General features: G+C 41.1%; 1 protein-coding gene across 4 annotated transcripts in view; it reads left to right on the top strand.

Annotated features, from left to right (window-relative positions):
- LOC123028901 (cytochrome P450 4A4-like) overlaps positions 1 to 23,489 on the top strand; it is a 34,882-nt gene extending 11,393 nt beyond the window's left edge. The window contains exons 3-17 of one of the 4 annotated variants that reach the window (XM_044441237.1): positions 1,196 to 1,459; positions 4,504 to 4,642; positions 7,573 to 7,617; positions 9,592 to 9,719; positions 10,760 to 10,890; positions 12,839 to 12,990; positions 13,805 to 13,911; positions 14,358 to 14,548; positions 15,133 to 15,266; positions 16,796 to 16,860; positions 18,205 to 18,287; positions 19,335 to 19,473; positions 19,812 to 19,972; positions 20,962 to 21,109; positions 22,369 to 23,489. In XM_044441237.1, coding sequence (XP_044297172.1) covers positions 1,262 to 1,459; positions 4,504 to 4,642; positions 7,573 to 7,617; positions 9,592 to 9,719; positions 10,760 to 10,890; positions 12,839 to 12,990; positions 13,805 to 13,911; positions 14,358 to 14,548; positions 15,133 to 15,266; positions 16,796 to 16,860; positions 18,205 to 18,287; positions 19,335 to 19,473; positions 19,812 to 19,889 — 1,590 coding nt within the window. In that variant the 5' untranslated portion in view covers positions 1,196 to 1,261 and the 3' untranslated portion in view covers positions 19,890 to 19,972; positions 20,962 to 21,109; positions 22,369 to 23,489. Of the gene's footprint in view, positions 1 to 1,195; positions 1,460 to 4,503; positions 4,643 to 7,572; positions 7,618 to 9,591; positions 9,720 to 10,759; positions 10,891 to 12,838; positions 12,991 to 13,804; positions 13,912 to 14,357; positions 14,549 to 15,132; positions 15,267 to 16,795; positions 16,861 to 18,204; positions 18,288 to 19,334; positions 19,567 to 19,811; positions 20,123 to 20,961; positions 21,110 to 22,368 lie in introns of those variants that run through there. The other 3 variants (XM_044441265.1, XM_044441247.1, XM_044441256.1) reach the window with 3 other exon arrangements.
- The last annotated feature ends 2,434 nt before the right edge of the window (positions 23,490 to 25,923 follow it).

The raw sequence follows: 25,923 nt of genomic DNA, 5'->3' as shown, positions 1-25,923 counted from the left end.
ATACTGAATCAAATGCAGATTTGAAATCCACAAAAGCCATATAAAGAGAGGTTATTCCTTTAGATGAGTATTTCTCAGATGTCTTGCATGTAACTTACTTATAATGTTCTGCAAACTAACTGGCCTATAGTTTGAGGGGTCCTAACCACTATAGCCAGTTGCCAAGATCTTGGAATATGATCCTAAGATCTTGGATCATTAATATACGTAAAAATGGAAGCCAAGAAAGAGACCCACTGTCCTTGTTTTCTTTCAGGAGTTCTGGTGCAATACTGGGGCTTTGGCGTTATTCAATTGGTCTATCCACAGTTTGATCTTGCCCGAAGTTAGACAAGGCCATTAGCTAGAATTCAAGCTAATGGAATAATCTTACCTAAACTTGGCCAGTATCCCAAACTCACAGCTACCAAAGTAAAATAGGAAAAGCAAATTATCCTCTTTCGGTAGAGGGAGACAAGGCAGGTAAAAGAAGATTGGAACTCAAAGGAAAAACTTTACCTTAGCATCTCTCAGGGCTGCTTCAGCCATCTCCGACTCAGAAGTCCTGTCTGTCTGTCTGTCTGTCTAAGTTTCTGTTTTCTTCTAGAAATTTACAGCTAAAAAGTACAAAATTACTAGAGGAGCAAACTGACTTTTCTCTGCCACTTCTCTTTCCAGTGAATACTGTAAATACAGGAAAACATTTCAGGAGGTGAAGTGCAAATAGCATCTCAGTAAGAGGGAACAGTTTCAGTTATGCTTTTAGTAAACACCACTGAAGCAATTTCCTTTTACAGGCAAGCTTGGAAGAAAGCATCCATTTCGTTTTGCAGCAATTCCATTCAGCACACCTGTAGCTGAATGTGAATAGGACTAGGCATGCTTGAACATATGTCTGGTTGAATTACAAACATTAATCATAGTGTAAGGAAAATGAGATTACTTCCAACTCCATTTAGGTGTGTGTGTGGGTGCGGGGGGGGGGGGTAGTACTGATCTGTGCCAGTACTGATCTCTCACATTTCTATTGTATCAACACAGCAGCCCCATTAAGATTTCTAAACTGGAAGCAAGAGCTTTTCTGTGTGTGTGTCTTTAATTTTAGGAATTAGGTCACTCATTAGAGCTGGTTGGTAGAGTTTTTATGAGTTGGCACTAAAGCACTAGCTAGTACTACTGAGAACTTTAACTGGGCACTTCTATTTGATGCACACAGAGCAAGGCCAGATAAGCTGAAATTGTTCACTGCCTGTTCCCAACACTGAAGCAAGTCAGCTTGGCGATGGAGAATCTACCAAATGCCATGTGGTTCTGGCTACCTGGACATTTCTCTCAGCATCTTCATCTGGCCCTTGCCTTGATCCTTATCTCTGTTGCTCTGAAAGCCTTTCAGCTGTTTCAGACAAGGCGAAAACTGCTCAAAGGATTTCGGAATTTCCCAGGACCACCATATCACTGGCTATATGGCCATATTCAGATGGTAAGGGATGCTTTCTCTTGCTTGGGATACTCTGCCTCTCTTGCTAAAATGTATGTATGTATTTAAAACTTTTCTATACCATCCCATTACAGATGTCTCGGGATGGTTTACAACTCATTGCATTTTGTAACAGATTGTAATAAAATGATCTGGACCTCCACATGAGCTAAATATAAAAAGTATGGCCAACCTTGAAAGGTGGACAATATGTCAGTTTAAATTTTACTTGTTTATTTGATAAGAAGATTGAGACTTATAATTTTCAGGACATGTTTATAAGGTGGATTCCTGAAGAAATAGCCAAGCTGGGTGGGGGGTGAGAGCAGCTGTAGTTCCAGTACTTCTGGAGGTTAGCAGGTTGGTAAAGGTTAATGTAAAATTTCTGGGAATGGGGAATTTATGTTTCTGAGATGATGCATTGCTGTACCAAAGAATGCTTGAATGGCCTGAGGAGGAATTAAATGTGATGGAGAATTCCTTCTGGAAGTGTGAAAAAGTAAAATGGAAGCTCAATGTGAACCCCTGCAGCCTTCTTGATCCCCAGGATTTTAACCACAAAGTATGATGGCTCAGAATAAAAGCCCTCATGCTCAACAGGCAAAACATTCAGTGAATCCCAAAACAGGAAAAGCTGAATTCTTGGAGATGGAAGAAAAAGGAGACACACTGAAGGATACTTAAATGGGAAACTGTAATGCTGAAGCACATGGATAAGTTATGATGTTAGATGTATAATGCCAAGACAAGTGCAAGTCAAAACCTCTTTAATACTTGTCTTCTAATATTTTTCTAGTTATATTTAATATTTTAAACTGTGTAGCCACTTTCCTAGTTCTCTTGTGATGATTTCTTCATTTGTCTCTGTTCTTCTTCATGGAGAGCAAGAACAAACTATGCATTATTTTAGCTGCATTGTGGCTTGGGCTTTTCCACTACTGATTACTTGCATTTTTCTACCAAAGTGAAATTGCAACAAATAAAAGAACAATGAGAATCAAAAATGGTGCCTGGAGCAATGGACTAGAGAATTACAGCTAATCTTATTTCTGAATAAGCATGGTTAGGGTTCAGCCTGAAAAACCCATGAATTTTACATCTCTGGTCCTGTCAAATTTGTAACCTAATCCAATAGACAGTCTTATCTATTCAATTTCACAATCAAGCTAGAAACTTGCTGATTTTGTTTTCCCTAAAACTAGTGCTGAGAGCTGGTAGTAGGAAAATCCACTAGTTTTTTCTGAGTGATATTTACTCATGACAAAGGGCTGGAACCAAGTAAGAACAAAGTTTCCTGGGCTTGGATTGTAAACTACCTGGGATCCAGCTTTGTTTGGCCATGACAGGCTTTGCAAATCAAGCACAGCACAACGTTGAGGATTCAATTAAGTCCTCTTGGAAGCACACAGAGAAGATCCCTGCCCACCTTGACCGGCACTGCTGGAGGGATCACACAGAAAAGACGATCACTGAAAAAGAGTCTGTCTTTGCCACTATCTGCTATGCCTGGTCCAGACCCAGGATGAATCTTTGGCTAAGTAACTGAAGGGTCTGAAGACACTGTGGACTTGCTACTGCTACTGATAGCCAGAGTCATGTCCAGAAGCTCCAAACAAGTTTCACTGGACCCTCCAGTAATGGTGAATCTGAAGAGCCCCCAGGTTGGCAACCTGAAATCTGTAGCGTCAGAGAAGGAGGTCTGGCATCCCTCTTGCCCTAGAGCATACCAGTACCGAGGGATGGAGACACAGATTGGCTTTCAGAGCCAGTATGCCAGAAGATCTGATGCTGTTGGGAGCAAGGGGGATGGTTAGCCTGGGTAAGCATTTCCTACAGAATGCCAGCTGTGTTCAAGATGCTTATTCAGATTCAGAGGAAGAGAAGAAGGAATGTCTCAGCGAGGCTGGGGAGCTCAGGTTGGCTCAAGGTCCTGGCTTGCAACAGCAGGAGAAGGAAGAGGAGAAAGGGATTATTGTCTCAAGGTTCTTCATTTCACTGTGCTGGACTGTTCCTGATAGTGGTTTGACTAGACAGCCAGTGAGAGGGGCCGCTGGGAATGAGAAACTCCCAGACATGGACCAACCCCTCCCTCAGAGCAGGACCCTGTGGCAACATGCCAGTAGAGGTGAGAGGCACAATTGGATGAGCAGCAAGCAGAGAGGAGGCATGCTTGCTTTCAGGCTGGCCCTTCTGAAAGGGTGGGTCATTTTAACAATATTTATACCCCGTCCTTTACAAGACGTCCCAGGATGGCTTACAACAATAAATGTATGTGCTCATAAGGAGAGTTTTGGGAAGTATTCACTAGACTGGGTTCAATAACTACTTTTTGTTTTCTTGGAAACTCATTTAGATTATTTGCATTTAGAAACAATACAGAGCATTTCGCAGGAGAAATGGCCTGAGGCTTGTTCTAAGGAGGAAACATGGTTCATGACAGGAGCAGCCTAGCTTCTCAGGATTAAAGCCTGCTTGACAGCAAGGCTCCCCCTGAAAGCAGGAAGACTTTGAAGTCAAGGCTAACAGCTTACAGCTGCACCTGGATGTAGGATGGGTGTCATAACTATGCAACTTCCCACTTGAGATCTGCCAGTGACTGGAACAACTTCATCATCCAGTACCTTGCAATCTGCTTTCCTAATCTGGCTTCTGTGTACTGATCTCTTACCCCTGGCTCCGGATAAGACCCTGTTCCTTGAATGGAGTCTGATTTGGACTGCTTGCCTGTCCTTTGTTTTTCTTTGCCTCTCCCTGCTTTTGGACTGCCCTTCTGGACTGGTAACACTGTGCTGTTGAACTCTGCCTTCCAGTGTTGCTGAACGGAGTTGCCACATGGTTTGCTTTGGGAGTGAGCTCACATTTTCTGAACTCAGAGCTCTCTTTTTTTTAACCAACAACCAGTGAATGAACCAACAACCAGGAATATCCATTCCATTGGCAAAGGCCAGACACATCATCACAACAAAAAGTCTAGATATATGATGTGCTGAGCATTACATTGCACAACATATTGTGTTGACAATATTTATTCCTAAACCTATATGCAGTTGAAACCTGGAGAAGAACTAAGAAACATAAGAAAATGGACAGACGAATTTCCACAGTGTTTCCCTGTGTGGTATGGAAGATGGCCTGTCTTGTGCATCAACCACCCTGAATACGCCAAGGCCGTGTACAGCAGAAATGGTAGTCGTTTGTCTCTTTCATTCTACCGATCCTAAACTCTTTCACTGGCATATTTGCCTGCAGCAGTAAAGTGACACCTTTGCATTGCTAGTACAAGGTTATAGTCAGTGATGTTGGGCTTCTACTTCTACAGTCAGTGTTATCCCTTCCTTCCCTCTGCCCATGAAATGGAGTACACTCCCACCGTCAGGGGTAGAAAAACATAATTACTTTTTCCAACCCCACTTCAGACCCTGTCACAGCTCCAGTGATATTACTGGATGGATGACAGGATCTGATTTTGTTCCAACACTTCCTCCCACCACCATGTATGTTTTTTCATAATCAGGAAGGTAGCTAAGGCTAAAGGTGGGCAGTGTGCCTGGCTTCACAACACTGCAGATGCATCATGCAGCTTCATCCTGATGCCAACCAAAGTGAAGGGAATGCTTCCCAATTCATGCTGTCTGCTGAAATGGCAGGCTGGCATTCTGGTTTACTGCTCTGAAAATGAGGTGAGCATCATAACTACAGGCAATCACTTTGCTCTTCTTTGGACTCCTTTTGCTACCTGCCCACCCTGCCAAGTACAAAATCTCCAACTGTGCTACCTGTGAGTGCTGTAGTGAAAATGAGCAGAACTGCTAGGCTTTTGGCTTTCAGAAGTTTCATTTCTGATGAACATCTGAAATACCACTGCTAGTGGCATCTCTGAATTTTTAGTTTCTCCCACAATGTCCTTTGTTTATTTGTGGTATTTGTATACTGCTTCATATCTAGGCATATTTCAGAGAGATGAAAAGTACAGCCTGCAACTGAGAGCAAAATAATATATTAAAATCATGATAATATTAAAACTAATCAGCAAGAAAGGATTCCTGGAAGAAAGATGTCTCTACTAGGAGCCAAAAATGACACAGTATTGATGCCTCTTGACCTCCAGAAACAGGGAATTTGATAGAAATGAGACCCCCATATTTCAGCTTTTTTCTTGGTGAACTTCGTTTGGGCCATGGGTCCACATGCAACCATCAGGAGAATGTCCTCTAATGACCTCATTGACTAGGCAGGTTGATAAGGCAGAAGGCAGTCATTCAGGTATTGCGTTCCCAAGTTGCTCAGGTCCTTAAATCTGCCCTGGTAGCAAACAAGGAAGTCGCATGCTGAAAAGAGGCAGCATCTGACAACTGCTGAGTTGCTTTTGGCATTAGCTCCAGCTTCCAGAGTAGCCTTAAGGGCAGTCCTATGTAAAGTGCATTCCCACAATCCCATCTTGAGGTTCCTAGTACCTATATCACTGTGGCTAATCCTTCTCTGTCTAGGAGAGACTATAACTTGTGAAATAGTTAAAGGTGGTAAAAGGCACTCCGAACTTCTGCAGTCAGACTAGAGTAAAGAACTAGAAGAACCTCCAGACCTGATTTTTCAATCTCATCCAGAATAAAAAACCTTTCTATTTTCCCTTTGTTTTAATGTTTAATTGATTTTAATTGGGGTTTTAGTATATTATGGTCTGATGCTGTGGGGCTGTTCTATACTATTTATTTATTTTAAGCTGTCCTGAGACATTCTGTAGGGGACAGGATAGAAAAACTTAGAAAGACAGACAGACAGACAGACAGACAGACAATTTTCCATACCCAGGAACCACCCTCACTGGACTTCCATCTAGCTAAGATTCTGGTTCTGTTTGCTGTCCCTCCGTGTTTTGCCTTTGAATCCAGACACTGATCTTGAACTTCCAGACTATGCTATCAGCATACCGATGGCATTTGGTTCCAAATCTCCCAGTGACTTCTCCCGGTGGCTTTATATAAGTACTGAACAACACCTTGGACAGGATAATACCTTTCCAAGGGTCTGAGGAAACTAGCCCCAGAGATAAGACTGGGACCACTGTAAAACACTGCCTCAAATACCTAACCCATGGAGTCAATCCAGTTGGAAAAGATGTTGATGGTATACAAAACTGATGAATGATATTTCATTCATTTCATCTATTATATTTGTATGCTGCCTCATAGCCCATACGGCTCTGTGGGTGGCTTACAATAGAACAAAAAAACAAATATTTGAAACAAATCTATACAAACACGCAATACAATATCTAACTAAGCAACACAAAACCAAAACAAACCTTAGTTCAATTATACAATACATAATGTAATGCATAATATCAGTAATAATAAGATATAGCTGTAATTCCCCCCCATAGACAAAGCCCAGTTACCCATTATTATTTAACCACACAGTCATTGTCACAGTTCTAGCATGCAGCACTGACCACAGAGAGACCTTTTCTGGACTCCCCCTGGTAATGTGCACTTTCTCTTAGCCTGGCCAGATAGGAGAGGACAAGTCAAATCTGTCTCTTGGATGCAATCAGATGCATATCTAGTCAGAACAAAGGCCTGCATTGCTGGCACGCCAGGTAGGCCACTTCCCCCACTGTAAACATACACAGGACTGCATCTTTAGCAAACTTTTGTCTCGCCCTTAGATGTCACAATCACATTTCTCTGACTTTTCTTAAAGCTTGGAGCAGGTTTCTAACATTTCTTTTTGTTTAATTGCCATGGCTTTCTTCAGTGTGTCAATGAAAGCTCCAAACATGGCAAAAAGGTAATGCCATAAAATCAGGTATCATCATCATCATCATCATTCATAAAGTGCGTAAATTTTGAAAAACAAACGCTTTAAATTATTTCCTAATAAATGGTATACATGTGTATTACAATATCTAGCACCATAACACATACAGAATTTGATCATATATTAATTGTGAATTTTGTTAACTGTTTTTTCATGCCTTTATCTTGCACATGCTTTTCCAGTATAATTTAAATAACAGCAATTAAATGTTTAGTACCTGGACAAAAATCTGGGTTTTGTTTTTTCATGCATCTTGCATATCGTGACACAGTTTTTATTCACTGTCTTGTTCTACACAGATCCAAAATGCCTCATAGCTTACAACTTACTGGTTCCATGGATTGGTATGTATTTCTCATATTCTATTCCCTGGCTTACTTTCATATCACAACAACCATAGCATAAGCTTCCAAACTCAGAGGCTTACAACTGCAAAGTGGGAGGAGTGCTGGAAGCAAAATCTGCTTCCCACCCTACCTGCTTTGTAACGCAGCCAGATGGCTGATTTTACCTCTCCCTCTCTTTGATTTTACACAGAGAGAGACAGAGGCAGGAGCACCACCAAGAGACATTGTACGTATCCTGGCGGCTTTGGGCTCCTTTCCTGCCCACCAGCCAGAATGCCCCCTCACCCACCTCTGAGGTCACTCAGAGCAGCATCTGGTTAAGTTCATTCTACACTGATTCTGGGGAGGAAAGGGGATCTGAGTATAGATTCCCCGCCCCAAGGTCAGACTTCTGTTCCCAGTTCTGAATCTGAGAATCCATAGGATTGCGTCACGCTGTTTTCTGAAGGAGGATGCCATATTGGCACACTTTTAAAAACAATTCATTCCCAGACGTATGTTAGGTAAAAATACCCTGAGTTTCCTTCCTGAGAGGACTCAAGCCAGGAGGAGGCTGAAGACAACTGTAGGGCATAAGCGCAGGGCTTTATTCAGGTACAACAGCTGAGGGGCGGGTGCCTCCGGCTCGTGCTGCAATGAGGCTCCACACGCTCCTTTTGTGTTGGTAGATTATTATACTGTGCCGAGGCTCCACCTCACATGGTCACCAAGTCCAGCTCGGCCCACCAGGCATCCCAGGTGTCATGTTGCATATGGCCTGTGTTCACCCCGTTGGATACATACAATTTTACAATATTATGTTAACGCAGGAATGTGGCACACTTAGGGAAGAACAGGGTTCCTGAAACAGGGAAGAGGGGTTTTGGACCCAGGGACACATTTGGCAGTTCAAGAAACCGATGTTGGGGCCACATCAGTTCCTGTGCTTCTGTGGAGATTTAGGTTAGTCACAAAATGGCTGTCATGCGGCTAGCTAGTCCAAAGCAATCTAAAGAGGTGTGCATGGGGGAGAGAAAAAGTGAGGCAGGGAGGGAGAAATAACAAGCCAACAGACAGAGGGGAGAGAAAGAACAAGGCTGAAGATGGGGGTGGTGTGGGAAGCATCAAGGTGGAGAGGAGAGAAAGAGCAAGGCTAGAGGCCAGAAAGGACCTATGTGGAATATGTGGAGAAGAACGCTATCGCTGGGAAATGGTTGCTGAGGTCTGGGAAAAAAGTGGGAGGTTGCTGTGGTGCCCCGTGTCCCATTTAAGGCCTTCCAATGGGCATGTAATTGCTTGCTGCGGCAACAGAATACGGCATTAGATAATCTCTGATATAATCCAGTATTGCTCTTCTGCCTTCACATTGTGGTGTGCTGAATCTGTGTCGACTGAAAGGCAGCCAAAGTTCTGCCAGTCTGGGAAGGGAAATGGAGGGCGTAGTCTACCAAATGCTGTCTCCTCCAATTGATTTTACTCAGAATTGCAGCTACTAGTCTCTCACAGGGAAAACGATGCCAAGATACTCTGTGTGGGTGACGAAAGCAACCTGATGCTGCTGCTCTTCCAATCTTCATGGAAGCTTTTTATGTCGCTTTTCCTTATCAAGAAAGCTACAAGAAATAGTTTATGTGTCTTCTGTTTATGGTCTACTTTGCCCCTCTGTTGTATAACTACAGTGTGCACTTTAAATTCAGACAGTTGCACATATAAATGTTTGCCTTTATTTGTTCCCAGCATTTCTCTATGAAGTATTAAATGGCCAGAGCTACTGACTGGGGAAACATCTTGGTGTACTTAGCATGTTTTTATCACCTTACAAAAACTAATATTCCATTATTAGGAATAGAGACCAGTCATGGTAGTGACATATACATTGAAATCAATAAACAGCTAAATAAAATTATGCACCTCTCTTCAGATCTCGATCTGTGAAATGTCTTTGAACAATGGGAACTTTTTCTGTTGTTTCCCTTTTTTCCCACATTCTAGGAAGGGGCTTGCTAATCCTGAATGGGCCAAAGTGGCAGCAGCACCGCAAGTTGCTCACTCCAGGATTCCATTATGAGATTCTGAAGTCTTATGTAACCCCCATTGCAGAGTCGGTCAAAGTGATGCTGGTAGGAAATGCTACACAGTCCCTGGAGAGCTAACCACTCCTCCTCTAGACCCTTACAATTCTGCATTTCTAATACCAGTGCTTCATTCTCAGCTGCTAGGATTCCCCAGGTAACCAAAGCTATGTCGAATACATACAATGAATTTTACAGCTGTGGGTTTAAGATACCAAAGCCCCTCTGCCCACAATCACTTTGGAAAAGAAGGGCAAGGGAAATTGCTGCCATTGCTAAGGCCAATCCATTCAACCTGGAGGTTCCTAGGCGATCATGGTAGTTTCTACATGTTCTGCCTCTCCATCCATGACATTTCCATACTGTTGACTTCTAAGGAAATTGGCCATTATTATTCGTCTAAGCTGATTTGGCCTGAGAACTTAAATGTTCTGAAGGAAAGCCTGCTAGATCTCTCTGTGAATTGCATCGATGACTGGGCAATGACATGCGGAGCAAAACACCGGTGGAGTCCTTTGTAGAAATTCAAGAGGGAAGAATAAAGATTTTCTGTCATCCCTCCAGGCTGCTCCACTAAGAATGATCACATACCTTCACTTAGGAATGTAAAAATGGAACTTGTAAAAAAAATATCCTAGACATGTTGAATCAGAAGTAAACCCCACTGAGTTCAGTAGAACTAACTCCCAGGTTATTGTCTGACTCCCAGGTAAATGAACTAACTCCCAAGTCTTCCAGCCTTAGTGGTCTGCACCAGTCTTCACTGGCCACGTGCCTACCAGATGGACCTTAGCTCCCATCACCCCTAACCATTCGCCAGGCTAGGCAGAACTGGCCAGAGCTGCAGTCCTAATTATCTGGAGAGCATCAGTTTGAGGAAGACTGGTGTACATGAATATCTTGGGCAGGTGGTTTTACCTTTTTTTGAAAAGCCAGACCTGATCATCAAAACCAGTTGCTGCTTTTTGATGGGCAACATTGTTCCTTTTCACATCCCTTTCTTCCAGAATTTTATTCCTTTATTTTTATATATCATAAGTAGGCAGTATATAAGTTGATTAAATAAACACAATATATTAATTTATCAGGATAACTTGGAAAAGCTGGTCCAAGAAGACTCAGAAGTATCAGTGGAGATGTTTGAACATGTCAGCTTGATGACGCTGGACATCATCATGAAATGTGCCTTCAGTTTCCAGAGCAACTGCCAGGTGAATAGGTCAGTAAGGAAAACTGATATCCCACTTTCTGGATTGTGATTGGTTGAGTTAGTGCTGCGTCTAAGAGGCTATTCCTATTGAATTCTTTTCATTTGCTGGGCATCTACGGTGGTTATTCCTGACATTACTTCTGACTGCGTACCCTAAGGTGAAAGGCCAAATCCCTTTATACTTTCTTCCTACAATAGCTCCCTGCTAGGATCATATTGTATATATTATAGAATAGTGGCTGGGACAGGTGGGGAAGGTCATTTGAGGCTAGGAGCACTTTTGCAGGCACAATAAGGTGCCACTGTCAGGAGCAGGGCCAACCTCTGAATGGGTCTCGGTCTCTAACATAGTTCGTGCCTCTCCTAGTTCCACCCTTCTTGCTCCTTGCCTTGGTCATGTCCTCCCCATGCAACAGAAATAGTACAGTGATGTAAATCTGCTATGCTGTCATCATAACATTCAATATGTAGAACAGGTTTTAGCTGAACTCCTATGCCTATTCAATGAAGCTATCTAATCTCAACAAATGGATTGCTCTGAGAGATAACTGAATTTTGCACCAAGCATTTAAAGTCCTATTCCTGTTTTTTTCTAAAATGTGTTTTAATTCAGATTCTTTTATGGTTCCTTGAAAATTCCTGAATTTAAGCACCTGAAAAGTTGCTGTAAAATAGAACTATTTCAGGCATACTGAAATTGTTCCAGAAATATAGTATTTCAGTCATGCCCAATTTCAGCTTTTGTCATAGGTTTGGTCACCTGGACTTTACCATCAAGTGAAGACTGAAACCTCACATTTCCCACTAAAGCTACAATGTTATGTGCCATTGGATATTTTAATTCTGAAATTTGAAATATAAATATTAGGTGTAAGAACTATGACACATAGTTTCACAGGCATATTGTGAATGAAGACCACGCTCTGCAGTCAGCTCCTATCTTGTCACAATCGTTTGGGCCACAGGTTCATTGCACTGTGTCTGTTTATGCACTTCAGGACCGAGTAGTTTAGTTGCCTCGTTACATATGCTGGGAAGGTTTCTTGAGGAACTCATTGCAAATATGGGAAGGAAGCTGTGGGGTCCTATGTATCAGCCCTGCCCCTGTGCACCTGCAGACTTTTGTGATTTTGGCCCAACAGAGGGGAAGGTGCTTTCTGATGATGGGGACTCTCGCCACTATACATTAATCTGAATGTGCTTAGAACCATCTTTTGGCCTTCAGAAAGCTTGGCAGTGAGGTTGGAAAGGTTTCTACCAAATACTCACATATCAGGAGGCTGTAGACCATTCTGTACATTTCCTCACTCTCACCTAACATTTTAAAGTCCAGGTTTAAACATGTTTAAGTAAACTCCTAGAAATTAAAATTAAATGGGTATAAAGTACAAATAGATCAGAGATGGTCCCTAGTCCTTGAGTCTCCTGGCTCATAGCTGATACTGAAAACACATACCACAGAAGTGTATTCTGTGGAAATTATGCAACAGCTACCAAATTCCAAAGCATCTGTTCATCGTAGGAGATAATGTCTATGACTGGACAATTTCTGAATAATCTTCACACCACTATTTATAGACATTTTGTTGCAAAACACAAGAAGGGCATGCAAAGGGCTGGCAGGGATAATAAGAATTAAACCAGATTCTTCACAGCAAATAGTTGGAAGCACCTCTAATTAGGACCAGTTTATTAAAATCTGATTTTCATTTTTGCCCTGTGTCAAAGATGAAATAGGAGGCCACCAATACTTCATTGCTCCTTCTGGAAGGTTGTGTTGAATTGAAGGGAGAGTTGGAGCAGCTGTCCCTTTACCAATAGTCTTAATATTAGAAATAATGCATCAGAGTCCTCTTTAATGTTGCGGTATTAAATTTAAAAAAATAAAAGCATTCTCAAATGAAAAATGGACTTCTGCCTCCTGAAAATTTTCCTTTTCTTCTATTTCTTCTCAAAGGGATAGTTCTTATGTTAAAACCATCTCTGATCTCACCTTTCTGGTTAATGAAAGAACAAAGGTACCTCTGCACTACATTGATCTCATTTATTGGTTCAGTTCTCCAGGACGTCAGTTCCGCAAGGCCTGTAGATTAGCCCACCTCCAAACAGGTATGTTCCTTTGGTCTTTCACAGGAACTTTGCCTCAGGAGCACCAAACCTGCATCCTAATTTGGAGGATGCATTTCTTTTGTTTTTCAAATGTATGCTCTGGAGAACTGATGGGATGGGTTGAGCAGCTGCAAGCAACAGAGGCAGATTCATGTGGACTATGTTCCAATCTTATGACTATTTGGATGCCTGGTGGCCTCCATTTCTTCCACTTTACACCATGAGGTAAAGTCTGCTGCAGAAAAGAGTACACTGTAAAATGCACTGGTAGGAAATGGTCTTCAAATTCTCCCTTTGGTTCAGTCTCTATCCCTAGCGAGAAGCTTGGAATTCTTCAGAAGGGACCTCATTTCAACAGCGGTTGTAATGAGAGGTAGGGTTAGACTGGGGGATGAAACATAGCTCTTCAGTCACTGGTCATTGGGTGATTTCCTGGCTTTTGTGCTGTTTCCCCCACATTCTGAAAGGTTGAAATTTCTTCACTACTGCTTAAGTTGCTGGCAGTAAGGTCTCTAAACTAAAACATACTGGTATTATTTCTGTTGTTGGTGTATTCCTTTTCCTTTTATCTCTGACCCTGGCTACAGTTGGAATGTGGTACCCACGAACTTCCACAAAATAATATTTGGCCTTTGGATTGAAAGAAAGAAATAGAAATATTCCATCCTGGAATGCATTGTCATCTGCTACTTCTAAAGCTCTCCAGTCCCATATTTTTCCTGGAGGGGTTTTTTCTAGTGTCGTGTCATGTTGTGTCTCGTGTCTCATCTCCTCTTCTCTGGTCTTTCACTCCTCTTTCATATATTTAATGCAGGCAAAATAATTCAGGAGAGACAAGAGGCTCTCAGGAATGAACAAGAACTTGAGAAATACAAGAAAAAAAGGCACCTGGATTTTCTAGATATTCTTCTTTGTGCAAAGGTCAGTGATGTGACCCATTTCACAAGAGTCAATGTTCTGGAAATTAAGCACATGCAAGAGCCATGGGAAACCTGACTTTCTGTGATTCCCAGGCTAATGTATAGAAGTGTTGGCACACACATTTTGTATATGAAAGGTTCTGATGAAGTGGGCCTTGATTTTTTTTTATGACTCCTCGGAGTCTAAAAAGAATTAGGAAAGTATACAAATATTAGAATAGTACCCAAGAATGGAGTCTTGGAGGGAGCAACTAATATCATGAGAAAGTATAGCTTGAAAATGCTATTCCATGTATGCACAATATATTTCTCTTTTACTATAAAAAATAATAACTGTTTCCTTTCCAACCGCTCCCACATTTGTTTAAGTGGCATCCAGTTCTTGGTTTAAAAGTTGTGTTTGCTTTTGGATGTACCTTCAAATTGACAGTATCCTTCCATTATTAGGATAAGAAAGGAAATCCATTGTCTCAAGAAGACCTTCGTGCTGAGGTGGACACATTCATGTTTGCAGGTCATGATACCACAGCCAGTGGGATTTCTTGGCTGTTTTACTGTATGGCCCAGAATCCTGAACACCAGCAAAGATGCAGAGAAGAGATAATGGAACTCACTGGGGACCAAGGAACTATTCAATGGTGGGATTTGATTTTCTGCCTCGCCTTTTGTTTTCAGCTTTCTTTCTAGACTGGGGTATGTAGCTGCTCTAAACAGCTGGTGGGCAGGTTTGAAGGGTCTTCTTTCCTCCTTTCTTTGTTGCTGGAAGTGTTACTTGGTTAAAAAGGAACATACTTGGAATTAAAGAATTCCATGCCCAAGAATTGGGCACCAAAACTGAACTGAGCACACAGCGCTTCCCAAAAATCAGGAGATCTAATAGCAGAATCAGATCTACTTTCAGCTTATCCTATGTTCTAAGGATATATGATCCTATAGGTCATATATGACTTTATATCTGAAACAGACCTTATTTCACATTTTCGAAGAAGAAAGTCCTGGCTTATGTGCTCTTCCTCAAGATTGGAGCTAACAAGGCCTAATGACTTTTGAATTTATTTTTTAAAATTCATGTTTGTGAATGCCCTATGTTATGACACTGATTCAACCAATTATACAGCTTACTTTTATAGATATGAAATATCTTGTGAAGATTTTTTTTTGAGTCTTGGAAAAAAATCAAACATTTATATTTTATCTAGTTTCTTTTCCTGATCTTTTACAGGGATGACTTGGGGAAAATGGCATATACAACTATGTGTATTAAAGAGAGCCTTCGACTTTACCCTCCAGCATCTGTAGTAGTTCGGGTACTGGGTTCACATCTGACATTTCATGATGGACGAACTCTACCAGAAGGTCAGCTTTTCTTTTCTTTTCTATTACTACTACTAGTATTATTATCAGGGCTTTTTTTGTTATAGAACGCACCGGAACAGCGTTCTGGCACCTATTTTAACGGATTTTTCCAATGGAGTGATTTTGAATCGCCTGCGGGCTGCTTGTGTGTCCGCGCTGATTGTGAGGGCGCTGCTCGGCTTGGGATGCTGTTCGACTTGGGATTGGTGTGTGTGGTCGCGCGCTGAGTGCTTACTGCCGGCGGCGACCATTATGTGTGTGTAGAGAGTTCCAGCACCTTTTTTTTTTTTTTTACAAAAAAGCACTGATGATGATGATGATGATGATGATGATTATTATTATTATTATTACTAGACTGCCAAATAGCTGAAGCTGTCTTTTGTTTCAACTTTCCCATTGCATGAAGGACTGTTGCATGAAGGACTTTCTCAATGCATGAAGAACTGTTTTTCTCAACATGTTATGCAACACTTATAGCGAGACTGGGGAACAGCATCAAACAAAAAATAAGTCCTTGTATTAAAAGGCTGCAAAAGTTCCTGGAGAGATAGAAGTCCAACATGGAATATGATTCTAATAAGTGGAAGCATCCAATTGCACTGTTATCTGGCTTGGGTAACGCTCCCTGACTCTTTTGAAGAGAAGAAACAGAACTCTGTTCTTCACCAGAGTGCCACATCCAAAGAGCTGCCATTTCTGCTCCATCTGCAGCATCCAGCATCTGCCATCTAAGGCAGCTGCCTAATTCTGCAAAATGATAGGGTTAGCCTGGAGGTTTCTCATGTGATTGAAGGTTCATACAGAGTATGCCAGTTACATGATTGGAGGCTGTGTTTTGGAGGGAAAGGGCTTGTACTAGTTCAGCATGGTCCCCTACCTGCCATATAGAAATGGCAATATTTTATGTTGGTGTCAGAGTCACTTCATTTATACTCCTTTACACAGAGTAAATGGGTAAGTTCTTACTGGAGAAGACATTAAGATCCATTAAAGTTTTAGTGATCTAACCAGCACTATAAACTGCCCAAGAAATAAGGCTAGTAAAGTTGATATCATGTCACTGTGAGATACATAAGCTTCCTTTCATAATGAATTCTCAACTAGATGTTCTGAACCACGGGCTTGCATAGGTCTAATCTTGCTATCATCAAGGCATGAGTGAAATGAACACTCTAGGAAAGAAGACCAATGACATGTTGATTTATTATATTTTATTTTTTAAATGTTGCAACACTTATACCCCACCTTTTTTTTCTCTTTTGGAAGAAACCCAAGGTGGCTTATATTGATCCTCTTCCTCTCCATTTAATCTTTCCAAGAACCCTGTGGAGTTGGTTTAGCTGAGAGTCTGTGACTGGCTCACAGTTACCCAGTAAGCTTTCTGGCTGATTGGGAAATTGAACTCAGTCCTCCCAGTTCTGTTCACCAATCATTGCACCACACTGGCAGCATCCCCAGTCCCCACGGGGGACCATTACGGCATGTACAAATTGTGAAATCACACACTGAACTGTCTTTCTTCTGTTCAGGTTCTTTTATTGGACTGAATGTATTTGGACTCCACAGAAACCCTGAAGTATGGGATAATCCTGAGGTAAATGAATAAAGGCTTGAATATTCAAATACTGCCAGATTAGCTTGAAATAATGGGAGTCTTTACAATGCAGCCTTTAGCAGGAAGAAGTGCTTCTTAAGAATTCCCTTTTCAAATAAGGCAGCCAACTGTCCAGATATGAAAAGGAATTTATCTGAAACAAAAGCCAAGGGATGAAGGAAGGAAGGAAGGAAGGAAGGAAGGAAGGAAGGAAGGAAGGAAGGAAGGAGCAACCAATGGAAGGCAATAATCATGTGTATATGCAGAATTCCATATAGAACCAATCTAGTAGCATGTCTCCTACATAAGTAGAATCTTATGAGAATAGGCATCCTCTCTCCAATAAAGAGGATGATCTAAAGGAGAGAAAATTGGAATCCAGTTAGATGGAGTATGGAAGACCACAGAAGGAGTGACTTAACTCTTATTTTTATGGAATTTAAGAAATATCGGTGGTCTAGGCAGCAAATCAGAAAATTACCCAGTGGTTGGACCCATACACTTAACAACTGTTAACTTGCATTTCAAAATCTCAAACTATTTGGAATTGGTAAGTCTATTTCAAAAGATAAGCTTCAGATTTTTGTGGCTAAGATACAGTTAGCTAAGTCTGTTCAGATTGCCTGGTAGGATGCCAACTGCCCAAATGCACTTTGGGACAGTGGAGCTGTCTTGGATGTAGGCATTTGTCACACATGGATCCAACATTTCAGCAGTCTCAGCAATTTTGCTCCTTTGGGATTCTGGGCTTCTTTCTGTGTACTGTCTCTGATTTTATCAATCTTCCTTTGCATTTCTGCCCTTCTGCCATAGGCTTTATATCTGAACAGCCTGATCTCTCCCCTCTCCAACCTATGAGGAGGATAGCTTTTTGGGGACCTCTGTCCTGGATTCCTTTTTCGGTAGGACATCTTTGAGCCATTCTAGTGGCACCTGTAGCCAAGTACAACTTTTCACAGACCTTATCCTGCCTAACCTTCTGTAGACCCTCCTGCTCACTTCTTCATCTCCACTTGCATTCCAGGCAGCCTAGCTTCTTCAGCCCTCCATGTTCCTCTCCAGTGTTTTTTCAATGTGAGGATGGGGGAGGTGGGTGTTGACTAGGCCCACTGACTTCAGCAACATTTCCCCCATCTTCCTCATACAATGGGTGATTTCTTGATGAGAAGAGATTCTTTGATATTTAGGAACTTTCCATGTCATTGGAACCCATATTGGGCTGCATTCTGAAATCATCGCAGCTGGCTGACCACAGGCCCCCTGTAGAAGTTCCAGTGGCTGCCATACACCCGCTGGTCCAGGGTTCCATTGCCAGACAGTCACATGTTGCATTTCCTCTTTCAGGTCTTTGACCCCACGAGATTTTCCCCAGAGAATGCAAGCCTGCGCCACCCCTATGCTTACCTGCCTTTTTCTGCCGGACCAAGGTAGTGACATTAAAGGCCATATTTACACTAGCAGTTATGCTCAGGAAACCATTAGTCCTTGGATTTGTGGATATGGACTAGCAGTTATACCAGGACTGGACAACATGTTCAGCCCCGTGCCCCTCATTCATATCTTCTGAAGCCACATACTCTGGAGGTGGCTACACTGCGGTGCTTCTTTTTCCAGGCTCTTTTTGCATTGCCTGAGAATTATCACTGGGGCATGGCTGAGGCCACATGGGAGAAGAGACTTTGCAAGGTTACTTTTAATCATTCCTGAACACATGGATTGTGTGGAGGAGTTTATTGCATGAAATGGCACCCGGGGTATAGTCACCGCTGTTGAGCTTTCCCTGATTATAGCCCTTGAAAAGAGTGCTAGTCCACTTCATGCAACTGGTTATGTATTCAGCAGCATCTAAGAAAAAGCGGTATATATGCAGTAATTTAAAATATATTGAAAAGAACCTCTCCTCTCAAATACATACTTATTATTTCTAGTATTGGGTGCTGCTTTTTTGCATTCCGTTTCTGTGAACAGCAAACGATTGTGCATTCAAGCACCACATTAAAAAGACCCACTTGCACCTCCTAGAAACTTAGTATTTTGAGTATTTGGGTTCCCCCCCCCCCTTTTGTTTGGCTTTCTTTCTAACTCTCTACAGATGTGCACATTAAGTAAATACCAATTCTCCAGAGGAATGTTTATTAATTCCTTAGAGATGTTTGATTTCTTATTTGTCCATATTAACAGCTGAAAATACAAAAAAGTGCTATAGAATTTCCCCATCCCACTTGCTACCTGAACTTCATTTTCTGACCCAGATGCCTGCAAATCTTCTCAAAATGCCCAGGCACCACAGCAGGAGGACAGCTGTCTTGATGGGTATATAGATCAGATTCAGAGTAGATGAATATTGACTCCACGTGAAAATTGGTCATCACCCACTCCAAGTGCTAGAGCTGAAATACGGACTTCTTTGATTTTGCCAAATGTTCTGTGGTCATCTCTGGAAAATCTAATACTTTCCCATCCTCTTTAATTAGGAACTGCATCGGACAGCAGTTTGCCATGACTGAGATGAAAGTGGCTCTTGCCTTGACTTTGCTCCGGTTTGAACTGAAACCGGACCCAGAAAAGCCTTCCATCCCTGTGGTGCAGATTGTGACACAATCCAAGAGTGGGGTACATCTGAAATTGAAGAAACTCATTTAACTCACGTGTATTTATTGATGGTGCTCTAAAACAAGTTCCAATAAAGTTGATTTAGCATTTCCACTATAATTTATCAAATAGTTGAGCTTATCCAGCAGCTGAGACTTACTACTCTGTTCAATTACTTCACCTTTAATCAGCCATATTAGCTGCTGTCCACTGACTAGCACATGTATTCAGATAGTGGAAGTGGCTGTGATGGCTGTGGCTGGTTTTTCCTAATTGCAAATTACACTGGGGTCTTGTCCAACACTTGTGTACATCATGGTGGAGAAAATAAATTCTAATTGCCACCTTGGTCTTTGCAGAATACAAGAATACCAAGGTGTCTTCTAACATCCAAGGACTGTAATTATCTAGAAGGCAGGATGAAGAATATAGACTGAGTTGAAAACCAAATTACCCAACATAGGATCAGTGTTACAGCACATTTTGAGAATTGCTGCATGGTGACAAGAGAAAGTTAGTGGTATGTGCTGCTTAAGAAGAGTAGTCATTTTGTCCACAGTAATGTACATGTATGTGCTTGCATGTGCATGTAGAATGCCTAGTCACTTTGGAAAAGCAATATATACATACTAAATATCTGTGATTTACACACACACACACACACACACACACACACAACTATATATATATATATATATATATATATATATATATATATATATAAAAACTAAACTAAAGGTTGTTTAACATTAGTTTAATATCTGGAAGGGGATATTGAATTCTGAAATTCAGAACAGCATATAAGATTTTATCATTAATAGGATCACACTGAAACCTTTTTTAAATAAAGGGCACAATGCAGACAAGCTTGGAATTAAATCCCACTAAACACAATGGAAGTTACCTCTGTGGATTGTACTGCATAGGATCACGTACTAAATCTCCTTCAACAGGAAAAAGTTACAGGTGCCTAACTTTGACTGGATTTTACCATCAAATATTTTATTCACCTTAATCAGAGAAAGCAAGCCAAAGGGTATGCCATAGCTGACCCAAAACAGCTCAATTTACAGGTGGGAAAGTGTAATAGGCTTCATGAATATTTACAAATTTTCTTTTTGGAAACTAACTTTGATGATAGCTTTAAAATGTTGGTGTTAGCTGTTGATTGAATTGATGCTTCCTATCAGAATATCAGATTCAGAGAAAATTAATCTCATTTGCAAGAATTTGGGTGGGTTCTCCACCCAAATCCCAAATCAGGATTCATAAAAAAGTATCTGATTTCAGAAAAAAAGCTCCATGCACAAAGATTCAAAGGAGGAGCTATGAGGCACTAGCTATGAAGCTGTCGCTGAACCAATATTCTTAATACTAGAATAATGAGGAATAGTTCTCTTTGCTGTTGCTCTACTGAGTCTATTTGTTTATGGAAAAATAAAGTATATTTAGAACAAAAGTAGAGTTGAGCATACAGAGATTTTTCTATGTCTTCTTTTCTTCTCAAAGGGATGATTCTTATGTTAAAATCATCTTTGAACATACCTTTCTGGTTAATAATAGAACTATGGTTCCTCTGTGCTACACTGATCTTACCGGCTTCGTTCTCCATGAAATCAGTTCCACAAGGCTTTTAGATTAACTCATCTCTACACAGGTATGTTCCTTTGGTCTTTCTATGTATCTTTCTTTCACAGGACTTTCACCACAGGGGTACTGAATTAGCTGTTTCTAAAAGACTGCACTGTAATTTGGGGGACATATTTCTTTGTAAAATGGCTGCTTCTGAGAACCAATGAGATGGGATGCATGCCTTCATGCATTTGTGGCAGATTCTGTTGAATGCTTTTCTAGGCTTATGCCTAAATGGGTAGCTGCCTGGCTCTGTTGTTTCCACTTAACCTCCATATGGTCAACCAAGTATTCTGCCTTCCCTGGAAAGCTGCTCTTTAGAAGAGGAGGATAACTTAGCTTGGGGACAGGACTCCAGTCCCACAGTTGGGGAGGGCCTGTCTTTAGCTCAGGAAACTTCCTCCTCTTGGAAAGTTCAGTAAAAGTTCAGAGATAGGCAGACATCAATTGCAGAGCTAGTACCCTCCTGACAGACCCTTGTTGTTCTTCACCCACAGCAGGAGAGCTTATACTCAGAATCAGAGGAAGAATTGCCTCTTGGCTCTCCAGTGAGTTGCTGGCTCAAGAGGAAGATATAGACGCTTCCACAAAGAAGCAGTGCTCAACTGCTTTCTAAGGACTCAATAGACTGGTGGAGCTCTGCTCAGGAGCAGGACATTGTGGGAAACCACTGCCTGCCTGCAGCTGTGGGGATAACTGTATGGCTCAGCCAAACCAACGTAAAAGATCCAGCTCTTTTACGGTCCTAGTCTAGGCCTTTGAGGTTTCCAGATAGCCATCTGCTCTTCTCCTGAGCTTCCACTCCTTTCCCCCATCACCGAACGCGCTTTCCCAGCTTTTTTGCAGGAATGTTACTCATTCTAAAAGGATGAAATCCATCTCTTTAGTTAATAGCAGAAAATCCTTATGTTGGAATATTACTGTTATTGTTTGCTTTTTTGGCTCATCCCTTTTCTCTCTTGTTCTGGTTCTACTCACTGAATTGAAAGACCCTACACAGGTTGATAGAGGTATCCTACACCTATGTTGCATTTCTGGATGCTACTTCAAAGATGTTTCAGCTAGGAATGTGTGAGGAATCTATTCTGGGGATGGAATTTGTCAGATTCCCTGGGCTCAGCTCTCTGGACCCCCGTCCACTTTGTCATGGCCCTGGACCCAAGTTCCTGGCACATATGCCCAGCATTCATATGGTTCTTGCCAGGAACTGAGCCTCACATGCTGTGTAAATGGCATGGACAAAAGCTGCAGGACATTCAACCTTTCTTCTGCAAATATTCACAGAATGACTCCTAGAGGGATGGATTCTGCTGCATTTTGTCAACTCTATTTCCAGCCCAACATTTCCCGAGAAGGTTTGTCTACTTTCTGCTTAGGTATTCAGAGAGAGAAGGGGTTTTTTTGTGTGTGTGTGCTTTACTCTCTTTCATAATGCAGATCGAATAATTAGGGAGAGGCAAGAGGTCCTCAAGGATGAGCAAGGGCTTGAAAAGATCCAGAAGAAGAGACACCTGGACTTTTTTGATATTCTTCTTTGTGCAAAGGTCAGGGATGTAACCCACTTCACAAGAATCAATGGCCCTCAAAATTAAGCACATGCAAATGCCATCAAGAAGCTGTTCTACAATACCATGATAGTATGCGTAGCTGTTAAGCTTGTATTTTGCATATTAAAGGCTTTAGTGCAGTGGGTCTTAATTTTATTTTAATTCTGTATGCATCCTCTGTGTCTGAATTGAATAATTCCTTGTCTTCAAAATAAGACAAAGAAGAAACCCACAGAAACATTACAGGAAATTGTTAGTGGAACAATAGAGGACAACCAATAAAAGAAAAATAGAGCTTGGTACCAATCTTATGTAGGCACAGTAAAATACTCCTTTAATATTGCATTCTGGTGCTACCATATTGCTTCAAGTGGCATCCAGTTCTTGGTTTAAAAGTTTGTGTTTGCTTTTGGATTCACCTTCCGACTGACAGCGTCCTTTCCTTAGGAAGAGAACGGAATCCATTGTCTGAGGAAGACCTTTGTGCTGAGGTGGACACGGTCATGTTCAGAGGTCATTATACCACAGCCAATGGAATTTCTTGGCTGTTCTATTTTATGGCCCAAAATCCTGAACCCCAGCAGAGATGCAAGGAAGAGATAATAGAACTCTTTGGAGATGAGGTTAAAACTCATTTAGAAAAATTTGGAGAGATGATGGGCTTACAGGTTAATTGGGATAAATTGGAAATTATGTTTCATTGCAATGATGAAGAGAAGGAAGGAATTAGAAGTAAATTTCAAATTAAGGTATGTAAAATTATTAAATATTTAGGTATAAAGCAATGTTTAAAAAATAATATCTATGATATAGTGAAATGTGAAATAAAAGAGAAAATGCATGAATTTAAGAAAATAGGATTATCATGGTTTGGTAGAATAGCATTATGTAAAATGAAAATTTTACCTAAGCTTATTTTTTCGTTTGCGATATTTATTTATTTATTTATTTATTTAAAGCTTTTGTATGCCATTCTATTATACAAGATCTCAGGACGGCTTACAATATTATAAACAATTAAAACAACAATTTCAATAAATAATAAAACAGAGCAAAACAATAAATTGCAAAACAGAGCAACTGAACTTAAAAGCTAGATTTTAAAATACTGTTTAAATAAAAAGATTTTGGCTGGGTGCTGAAAAGAGTATAAAATTGGCACCAGGCCTTCTTAATATTACCAATTAAGATACTAGGAAAAGTATTGGAAGATTGACAAAACATGATTAATAAATGTTGTGATGGGTATAAAAAAGTGGGGATTGATTTAAAAAGTGGTATAAACCACAAAAATAATGAAAGGATTAGGTATTCCAAATATAGAATTTTATTATGTAGTGCATCAGATGAGACATATGCCATTGTATTACNCAGGCGCAAGCTCTTACTCAGAGTGGACCTTTAAGAACGTGATGGAATGGAACAGTGTAGCTCCTTCCCCATCAATGCAATGGAACTCCCGTAATTCCGTGAATGATGAGCAAGAGTGCACGCATTGCCTTATCTTGACGTTGTACTAATCCCAGTAATGGCAGATGTTGTAAAGGGCTCATAAATGGAATGCAGCCAACGGCATATGGAAACAGTTAGCTTTACCCTCCAATCAAAATCGCAACCCAGTGATTCTGGACAGCTCAGTTTTATGTTCACACAGTGGCTTCTACACACGGGGGACAGTGGTCTGATTCCTGATGAAACCAGTTGCGCCCACTCTGGTACCGTAAGCAGGATGTCGACGGATTGTGTTCTCACCTGCTGAGGCGCGAAATTGACTTGCCAATGGCAGGGCACTGTAACCCTCATCAATTGCACTGAATGGGAAATTTTTATACCACATTGAGATGTTCCCAGGAAACTGGGGCAGGCGCAAGCTCTTTCTCAGAGTAGACCTTTAAGAACGTGCTGGAATTGAACAGTATATCTCCTTCCCCATCAATGCAATGGAACTCCCGTAATTCCATGAATGATGACCAAGAGTGCACGCATTGACTTATCTTGACGTTGTACTATGCCCAGTAATGGCAGATGTTGGAATGGGTTCAGAAATGGAAGGCAGCCAACGTCATCTGGAAACAGTTAGCTTTACCCTCCAATCAAAATCGCAACCCATTGATGTTTGACTGCTCAGTTTTACATTAATATTGTCGCTTCCACGCACGGGGTACAGTTGAGTGATTCCTGATGAAACCAGTTGCGCCCACTCTGGTCCTGTAAGCAGGATGTCGACGGATTTTGTTCTCACCTGCTGAGGCGCGAATTTGACTTGCCAATGGCAGGGCCCTGAAAGCCTCATCAAGTGCACTAAATGGGAACGTTTTATACCACATTGAGATGTTCCCAGGAAACTGAGGCAGGCGCAAGCTCTTATTCCGAGTAGGCCTTTAAGAACGTGCTGGAATTGAACAGTATAGCTCTTTCCCCATCAATGCAATGGAACTCCCATAATTCCATGAATGATGACCAAGATTGCAAGCATTGCCTTATCTTGACGTTGTACTAAGCCCAGTAACGGCAGATGTTGTAAAGGGCTCATAAGTGGAATGCAACTTGTAGGGCCTTAAAACACAAATTCTGTTTTGAGTACCAATGGTACATTTACACTTGGTGCTCATAATACTGGCATACCTCCTTTTGAATAAAATGTTCCTTTACAACATGTGGGTTGTCATGTTGTGGAAACCCACCCAGTGAATAGATTGCTGTCTCCAGCATGGAAACTAAAAAGTTAGTATTTTTCATAATCTAAATTGAAAATTGACAAAACAATATGCCCAAGCATATTTCCAGTACATGCAAAGAGACTTATTTCTTATTAAGTGGAATTAGGATATTGTCGAAATGCATTAATTTTTAAAGTGTTTACGGTTTTAAAGTTTGAAAGCTTTTCTGGTGCATAGATTTAGTTCCAGTTTCAAAATGGCTCTTCAGCAAGGGCATCTCTCTGTGTAAGGGGCCAGTGTAAAGGATAAATCTTGCAAGAATGCTAGATACTAGTTGGTAGAAATAAGAAATTGACACAGTAGACTCTTAAGTTTTGTTGTAAGCATTAAGTATGCCCATTCTGTGATGGTGATTGTTCATATACATTGATACAAAGCATATTACTAAAGAGTCAGATTGAAATTGTGATAAACCGCTGTAAAAATCCTCTTTTTAAAATTACACTATGACATGGTGTGGTAAAGCAAGGATGGAAAGAGGTAGTGGGTGAACAAGTCCTGTGACTTATTTCTTGCTAAAAGAGACAGGATTCACACGGCAACCTATCATTGGATGTCTAGCCATGGTGGGT

The sequence above is a fragment of the Varanus komodoensis genome, unplaced genomic scaffold, assembly GCF_004798865.1.
Source record: "Varanus komodoensis strain SLA01 unplaced genomic scaffold, ASM479886v1 scaffold1, whole genome shotgun sequence".
Taxonomy (NCBI): Eukaryota; Metazoa; Chordata; class Lepidosauria; order Squamata; family Varanidae; genus Varanus; species Varanus komodoensis.
Note: the sequence above shows the minus strand (reverse complement) of the source record. Positions and strands in the feature narration are given on the sequence as shown.